At 35.8% G+C, this 9,754-nt stretch overlaps 1 protein-coding gene across 1 annotated transcript in view; it reads left to right on the plus strand.

Annotated features, from left to right (window-relative positions):
- Positions 1–2,332: 2,332 nt before the first annotated feature.
- The window catches only part of LOC106466578 (homer protein homolog 2-like), a gene marked incomplete at its 5' end in the record, with an annotated part of 183,483 nt that continues 176,061 nt past the window's right edge, over positions 2,333–9,754 (plus strand). Inside the window, one exon of the mRNA XM_022394610.1 lies at positions 2,333–2,515. Within this exon, the coding sequence (XP_022250318.1) occupies positions 2,333–2,515 (183 nt within the window). The remainder of the gene's footprint in view (positions 2,516–9,754) is intronic.

The raw sequence follows: 9,754 nt of genomic DNA on the forward strand, positions 1-9,754 counted from the left end.
AAAACACAGTATATAAAGAGTAAATAGATATTTCCTAGACAGTTTTTTTAGTTTAGGTATGCAAAAACAGAAAATGTACATACCTTTTTTATTTCGTGACTGATCTTATTCATGTCGCCATTAAAACAAAGCTTGTGCAACACGTGTTCGATGGTGCGTGAACTATCGCCGTCTATTAATCTCAACAAGAGCTAGAGGTACTGTATCAACTTGCCCCTGTAACAACTAGCCCCGGTCTCCCCTATATACTGGATCTAAGAACTGCTCTGCAGGAGGGTGTCGCGATTTTGAAAAATAAAATGAGGCAGTTTAACTTGAACACAATTAAAATATAAAACATTTCAACTGAAAAACGTGCATCGGGTGTTTGAATCCAAAATAGTTCATTTTATAGATGTAAATATGACTATGGTGTAACAATTGCGCGTCCCTTTTTTTTACAAATGATATACGTTAATGTCTGTTTTTAAATATCTGATGTTTGACAATGCATCTGTATTCCCTGCCAATGTCATATTTTTGTTTTTGAGTTATCGTTAATATCACGTATATATAAATATATATTACTCTTGACCTAATGCTTTTTTTATTTATGTTAAATGTTACGAGTTTAACTGCAGAGTCGATTACATTATTTGAACAAAAGGCTACTAAATCATTTGACAATGGAATTTATTCTTCTCATATTTACATTTCAAAGCTCGTGTATTATATAGATGCCTATTGCATTTGGTCCCATGTAGTAAAGTAGCATTTTGTTTCCACAAAATATTTTCTTCCTTCATGGGAACATTATAACTTAAAATATTACATTGAACATACTTTTTAGTTCAAATTCAACGGTCTAAATGTCTGTTCAAGTTGATTTTGTTACTACTTTTTGTGCTTTCAACGATAGCACTATTGTCATTTCCCAGTCATTCATTTATAGCATTAACTTTATGTAACACGTACTTCACTTGTAACTTTGTCAAAAATTCTTCTACACACGATGTAAAGTATTAATACACGATATGTATTAAAAAATAAATGTACATTTACACTGTTCATACGCATTTGCTGCATAATGTTTTGTACATCTTACCAACAGAAGCGTGAATGATGTAATATTGTGTTGAATTATCATAAATTATTTGTGTATATATAGATGATATATTCATTACTAACAAAGGTATCAGGGCTGAAAAAGTAATGCTGTAAATGGGGTTGTCGGCCTCCCCTTTCCACTGTTTTTAGCTGTACTACGCGAACCGTTTGTCGGATGCAAAGTTACCTATGCTATGTATTAAGCCGTGCAATGACAAGTGGTTAGCATGCCGGACTGTGGTTCGCGTCAAGATACCGCCAAAAAAAATCGCACGCCATTTTTTTTTTTCATGCCTTGAATGCACTCTCACAGTGACGGTCAACATTACTCTTTGGTCTGACAATAGTGGAGTAACAGTTGGCAGTGGGTGATGTTGAATAGTTGCATTTCCTTTATTCTACAATTTCAGTTTAGTTACAGATAGCCCTTGTACAGCTTTATGCGAAGTTCAATATACAAACAAACAGCTGTGCGCAGCATTAAACGTCACCTTTGTGTAGTTCGCGTTTTCCAATACCGACTACCTTTCTCAGTTTAGCGTCCATCACAGCAATAAGGCAATGAAACTAAAATGGTTATATAAAACTCGAACCTTTCATTCGATTGCTTCTTCATTTAAACTCAATCTTTGATAGGTCCACGAAAGTTCTCTTACAAAATTTCATCGAGATAGGTTCAGCAACAACTTGGGACACCAGACATAAAGACAGACGGACGGACAAACTCTTCTTTCAAAGTATTAGATATGACAGCAAGGTCACGAAAATTCAAAAAATCTCCATCTGTTAACATGGGCACCGATTTATCACACTTTTTTGCTCTATAACTCGGCCAGAATGATCGGATTTTGGTGAAACTTAGTGGACTTAAGTAGAATATCACTCCTCATTGTTCTGCGAAAAATGGTCCGTGTCCGTTGAGAGCCGAATATGATCAACGTTGCGTGGCGGAGGTATGCGCTGTACTGAATGCCCCTCTAGTTAGTAGTGAAATGTAAACTTCGGGTTGAGGAACAAAGAGTTGACATAAGTTGTTAACAAGATAAGACTCGGGATAAGAACCCAAAGCGTTGTCTAAAAACCAATCTAGGAGGGACAGGTGTTCATGGAAAACGTTATCAATCGTATGAACTCGCTGTTTAAAGCAGTGTTTAAAAGATTTATCATAATTGATTAAGATGTTTTCTAATCTATATTTAAACCAAATGTGTAATGACTGTTTTTATATGTATAGGTTCATCCATAGATTTCACCTTTCTCTCTGTATTTCAGAGAGCAGCCCATGTTTACCACCAAAGCTCATGTGTTTCATATCGACCCTAAGACCAAGCGGGCGTGGATTCCAGCTAGCTCACAAGCTATCAATGTTAGTTTCTTTTATGACTCGTCGAGGAATTTGTACCGAATAATAAGCGTCGAAGGAAACAAGGTGAGTGTATTCTTTTGTATACCGAGAAATGCTGGAACGTTCTTTACATGGTTAATTTATGGTATTTGGGTTATCCATCATCACGGAAAAAATGTGCTTGAAGACGCCTCTTTTGTTATAGCGAAAAACATTTGAATTTCATTATAAATAGTTTAGTTTTGGCTATAGTTAACCAAAGGAAGCAATAGCATAAATATGGTTTTTTAATGATAATATGTATATATTGAGTAAACTTAGTGGCTCTATTAGAAATAATATTTAAGTCTAGTATTTTTGTTTTCTAGCTACATTTTCTTTAAGTACCAAAATTTAACATATACAACTACTTGTGTATGCTAAAACAGATAAAAGAGCTGTAATATAATACGAACGGTCTCAGTCAAGAAAAACAAGGTTTCGTTCTCTCGTGAAACGCCATTGTAGGTGTTGGTGAAGCCTAGTTCTAGAATTATGAAGTATTATATCATTTAGCCAAAATTGCAGATAGTAATTTTATATAGTTAGTTTGTCCCATCTAAAGAATATAACAAGTACAACTTCAATGTGTTTTAAGACTGATTTGTAAAATAGCATTTATTTCTTAGTAAGGATGTAGTTTCTCGAAAATATAATCGTTTGTTTACAAGTTCAGAACATACTCCAAAAAAAAAAGACCTGGCTGTACGTGGCCAAGTACACAGGGTGACCAGATTGTTTAATCCGAGGGTACATGGTTCACTTCCTGTTGCCACAAAATCGCACGCCGTATTTTGGGGCTATGGATGCCTATCAGTTCAAAACTGTGTGTAGATAGCCCTAATGTAATTTTACGTGAAAATTTTTAAACACACACACAAAACGATAAGACTTGGGAATACTTCCAGCATTATGCAGTATGTACTAGCTAAGAATAATATTGTTATACTAACTACGAACTTTGACGTTAGTTGCTATAAGGTTGAGGATGAGCAGCTATCGACGATTAGTGTAACTAACTGTCTTGAAAACCAGAAAAATTCGGCCTTTCCACAAGTTATAAACTTGTTCTTTTCATTCTCTCTAAACTTTAAGACCAAAATATATTTATCAAGTTTTATTTTAATTTTTCAACAATTTAAAATGTATTAAACTCAATAATCTTTAAATAGCCATTTAGTGATTAACATATAAATCTCGTCTGTGTCAACATAAACTAATAATGTGAAATATCTTTGTTTATTAAAAAAAAAGTCGTTTATTTTGCTTGCCAATGTACTTGTTAAGTCTTCAGGAATGATTTTTGCTAAGTGTCAGAGTTGTGCGAAATATTTGTAGGTCTGCTTTGTATTTTGTTATAAACTGTTTTTCCGATGGCGTGACAAAACTTGAGTAGATTTAAAGTTGTCAAATGGCTTTTAGTTCGTTTATTGATAATGATTTTTAGTAAATTATGCTTGGTTTAAATATTCTCAATAACTTCTTAGTCTAATCTACGCCAATTATGGCAAACCATTACTTCTAGACAAAGCGGTTAAAGCTTTAGTTATTAAGACTAAATGAAATTAACTCCAGTGCTTTGTAATTAAGGAAGTGTTGTAAGAAAATAATGTTTCCATTACTTGAAGCAGTGTAAACACTACAAGTTCTTTTTTGTACTAGTTATTTTCGACAGGTTTGATTTATCGTCCCTTTCGCAGAATATTCTCAATAGTTCCTTTTTTCAGCTCAAGACATAAAAAAATTGTATTTGTTCATAAGAGACTTAACTGGTTCGACCGTTCGTGAAAACATTAAAAGTTAGAAGAATACCCTGTCCCCCAAGTTTTCACATTATATCTCTTTAACCTTTGGCTTCTTTATTGGTTTATTAATGGCAAGACGACATTAAGAATTTCAGTTGTTTTTTTAGTGTCCACCACCGGAACGGCAAGCCAGTATCCTTCAATGGCTCAGCAGTAACCTTGCAGAGTTGTAACGCTAAAACTCTGGCATCAATACCTGCGGTGGACACAGCCCAGATAACTCGTTGTGTACTTTTGTGCTTAAGAACAAGTAAACAAAAAGCAAGGCTAGGGCTATTTCAAATATAATTTTAGCCGAAGCAGTTGTTTGAGCTGAGTTAATCAGATACAGAAAAGCCACGACAATCGTAATGGTTTTATTTCAAGTAAAAAAAGAAAAGAAAAACGTGTTTACGATTTTCTTAGTACTATGTAGGGGATCTCAAATTGAGGTATACTAAATAAAATTTAGTATTACATGGTACCGTTATACCCTGATTTGGTGTTCTTCTATTCGAGTTGCTCTTCAGATAAAATTGAAAATTTTTGGAGAGTATTAATTTCTGAACTCAACAGTTCTACATTATAATTATTCAGTGTTATAACTTCAGGTTTTACACAACACTGATGACCACAGAAGTCGCATAAATATATTTCTAAAATTATTGAAATGAAATCTCAATATAATAAATATAGTGACGCGCACAAGAAAGTATACCAAAAAAATAGATTTGCCATATTTTGACAACGAAACAAAATAGCGATTTCAAATAAAGTGTATTTGATGAAAAAATCACTGTTCAATGCATTGTTAGAAAAATCACATCTGTGGATGACTTACGAATTGAAACGATTTCTGTAAATTCCATATGGGCTTAGATTCACAATTTATACAAATGTGCACTCAAACAAAAGTATATTTTCACCACAGAATCGAGGTTAATATCCGTGTGTGCCCACCCCGGGCATTAATACATGCTGCACGCTTCTTCATTGAGCCAGTTAGCCGACAGATAACGTCATCAGAACCTCGTCTCCACTTCTCCAAGATGGTTTTCCTCATCTCTTATATGTTAGGTGGTGAATTTTTGTCGTTTCTTTATTCTTCTGTTAAGATGATCCCAGAAATGTCATATTAGGGACATGTTAGGAACACGAGCTGACCATGGCAGAACATCTATGTTGTTGGCTCGGATGAATTGTTGTACAACTCATGTCATGAGGGGTTTGTCGTTTTCATGCTGTAACAAACTACCCTGGAGCTGTTGGCGAATAATGGCAGAAAAACAGGTCGTAAGATGACATTCTTGTAATGCTGACCAGTGAGATTATCATATGATTACAAAAAGTGGGGTCCTTTGGTCGTCAAAATTTCCTCTTCCAAATGTATCCTGGACACGATTGGATACATATACTCTGCCATCAGCTCTGTACAGGAATAATATGCTTTCACCTGAGACTAGGACTCTACGCCAGTTGTGAATGTACCATCTTAAAAGATTTCTCTCCCACTTCGAAGGCGATACCCAAAGAACAAAAAACATATTTAACCCCGATAACTTTCGCCCCGTTAGTTTGTTAAGCTGTCTTGGCAAATTAATGGGAAAAATAATATATAAAAGACTTCTGTTCTTATGCGATAAAAAATTACTATCAAACATCTAAAACGCATCAAGAAAGAACCGACAAACAATAAACCATCTGACACGATTAACGGAATCTTTTCACAAATCATTTAATACTAACTAATCTATCTTAAACGTTAAAAAACTTTGTTTGACACAATGTCATCAAATATAAACAGTTGAATATCAAAGAAACTATAATTAGATGGATATCCAACTTCCAGGCCGATAGAACAGCTTAAGTTAAAGTAAACGATACATTATCTAAAACATTTAGTATTACTGCAGGAGTGCTGCAAGGATCAGTTCTTTCGCCACTCCCATACATAATTTATGTAACTGACATCCTATGCCCCATCCTAACATATACATATCATTCTCAATATGCCGACAACATAGCTGTCTGGAGCATATCAAGAAATCTACTAATTGCAACTGTAAGAGTTCAAAAATCACTGAATTTAATTCTAGAATGGTGTAACAAATGGCGAGTTATATTAAACCCAACAAAAACACAAGCAATCACCTTTTTCAAAAAAAAAATGATAACACATTAAAACCCTGAAGAAAATCAAAATAAAGTTAGGAGAAACAGAAATAAAAATGAACAACAATATTAGATTTCTTGACATCACGCTTGACACACACCTCACATGGACAAACATATCCAAAACATACACGCCTCAATTAGTAAACGTATTAACTATATCATACTAATTGTCTGTAAAAACACAGGCTGCACACCAGAAACATCTTTTAAAATTATATTAAACATTTATACACCCTCTCGTAGGATACGGCTGTCAGATAACATACAACATGTCAGAAAATAACCTGTGTTAAAACACCGGCTGCACACCAGAAACATCTCTTTTAAAATATATAAAACATTTATACACCCTCTCGTAGGATACGGCTGTCAGATAACATACAACATGTCAGAAAATAACCTTAAAAACTACAATTGCAACAAAACAGAACAATTAGATTAGCCTTGAAGCTTCCGAAATTCACTCTCCTAACTTATTAACATAAAATTAGTAACCTACCCACTTTAAGGAATAGACTCACCGAGCTTGCCTGTAAACACTACAATAAAGCAGAAAAAGAAAAATTTACCGTTACACAGTAACTTCTCTTAAACTCACATCACCATACAACAGAACAAAGAGTAACCAAGCATCCACACTTGTTGAGGGTTAATTATTATATTATGTCATGCTGTTTCTAACTGCCATGTTTCCATTCACACCCAGGGCACAGGACAGATAGATTATTCGGCGTCTGTCCTGTGAAAGTGGGTTTTCTCTGTGTACTCTGGTTTTCGCCACATCTAAATTCACCCGGACATTGGACCCAATGATCCCAGCCCACCCTGAAAAGGGCCTCCATCTCTCAATAGTTTTCTTCAAAAAACAAAATTTTAATACTAACAGGTACTTTTAAACATTAAATATAGCTAAACCAGAGTGAAATAATAAGTAATGCATGTCGCTTCGTTTACCGCCTTGGCCTCATCACATCTCTGCACAATGTCAACATCAACTGGACTACAATCGACTCAATATAAAAGAAGTCCTTCAGTGTCAAGATCCTCGTGTCTTCTCCAACCTCCTTCACAGCTTTCCGTCAACACAACTATCTATATAAATATAATAGTACTGTTTGTTGTCTATCCATGTAAAAAATTTTCATTTTGCGTTTTCCGGATTTTATGGGCGTGTTTGTGTTTTTACCATTACTTCACTCCATGTAGATGGATTTTCACTAAATTTGTTATGGAGGTTCATTGGGTCCATGGGGAGATACACATAAATGTTCTATTTTGCATGGCTGTTTTCGCGTTTTTTACCACTACTTCGCCACCTGTTGATGGATCTTCACCAAATTTTGGCATGAAGGTTTGTTGGGTTCATAAAGAGATACATAGAAATTTGCAGTTTTGCGGTTTTTACCACTGCCTCATCTGCTGTAGATGGATTTTCACCAAATGTGGCGTGAATGTTTGTTTGGTACATTGGGAGATATATATAGAAATTTTCAGTTTTATGGGCGTCTTTTGAGTTTTTCTACCACTACTTCGCCCCCCTGTTGATAGATCTTCTCCAAATTTGGCACGAAGGTTTGTTGGGTCCATGCTGAGATACATGCAAATTTTGCTGTTTCACATTTTGTGTTTTGCAATTTTATGGGCGTTTTGCGTTTTTTTACAACTATATGTAAGGGAAGTAACTTTTCATGTCCTAAGATAACCTTTCATTAATCATGAATTTACATAACTCCAAGGGATGAGTACTCCAGCTAGTAAGAAATGTAATCCATCCACTCAAACTTGAAAACAATCACGATTCAAAACTTTCTCACGTGCAGGGTTGTAGGGAAACAATTGTTCCTGAACACCTCAGTTGAGAAGAGCCAGAAGCTCTCATGCTGGTCACTCTTCCTTCAAACTAAATTCCTGCCACGTTTAGTTGCCTTTTGATTTTTTTCGAAGGCGATTTTCAAGGTTCAGCGTTGTCCCTCTGTAGGGTCTATAGGCGCGTATAACTGTAGCTTTAAGTCGCCTAGTTACAGTTTGTCTTCTGAATTTTCTGCCGATGAGAACACAATCAGGGAACTGTTCTGATATGCGTAGATAGCGATCTTCTCAAGGCGTGGGCACGGGAAGCCGGCCTATCCTAGACCTGCTTTAATGTCTGACCAATCCGCCTGAGCCACATCAACAATCCTGTTTTAGTCATTCTTGAACATACGTGGTTTCATGTTTCGACGAAGCCTCAACAAACATTTCAGTGACATCAAAAAAGTTTAAACTAAAACTAAACAATATCGAAATAAAATAATATCCTTCAGCCAAGTTTCGAGGTATCACCTTCGATAATCAACTTACGTGGGCCGAACACTTCAGAAACATTAACAGATCCATCAGCAAACGAATTGCTCACCTAAGACTAATTGCAGGAAAAAACCAACGCTGCAACTCAGCCACCAACATCAAAATATACTCAGCCTATATTTGCCCCTTATAAGAATACGGGTGCCAAGTCATCTATAGCATGTCCAGCAGAATAAGCAACAAGTTACAACTGCAACAAAACAGAATTGTAAAATTAGTCCCGAGGCTTCCGAAATATACCCCCCCCCCACCCACACACACACAGTAATTACTTACACAAAAGATGCAGCATACAATTAATTAACGAAAAGTTAACATATTTAACTTTTAATTACTATAGAAAAGCAGAAACAAGAAACCCTTTAACAGCAGCCCTATGCACTATGACAAGCGCCTCACATAAAACAATTTCCCCATACACTAAATATTTAGCGACCAAAGTAAAATAGATACCTTCAAACAACACACATAAAGATCAATTACTTTAAACCCATTCATGTTGCTTTATCATTTCAGCTTGGACACAGGACAAGTAGAATAATTCGGCGCTTGTCCTGTGAAAGTGGGTTTTCTCGGAGCAATCCGGCCCCCTGCCCCTCACATCAAATTCTGTGGCACTTGGATTTATTGATCCCAGCCATGGCATTGGATTTACAGATCCCAGTCACCAGGTGACTCTGATCACGGGGTGTTTGTTACGATGTGGTTTGTCGAATGTTTATTCTCTTCTCATCAACGACGTAATCGGCCTTGATCTGCCTCCTGGCCCTCCAGACATTTCTCCAGTCTTCATATTCACCATAGTGAAACATATGACCAATCTTTCAAAATTTATCAAATTCACGAACTCAGCAAACAATTTATCGCGAGCGGGGCGAAGGAGGATATCATTATCCCTGAATACCCAAGTTTAGGAAAGTTTATTTCCTTTAAAAATTAAATTCCCTGTCTACGTTTTTTTTTGTTTTTGTTTTTGTGG

The sequence above is a fragment of the Limulus polyphemus genome, unplaced genomic scaffold, assembly GCF_000517525.1.
Source record: "Limulus polyphemus unplaced genomic scaffold, Limulus_polyphemus-2.1.2 Scaffold2308, whole genome shotgun sequence".
Classification (NCBI taxonomy): domain Eukaryota; kingdom Metazoa; phylum Arthropoda; class Merostomata; order Xiphosura; family Limulidae; genus Limulus; species Limulus polyphemus.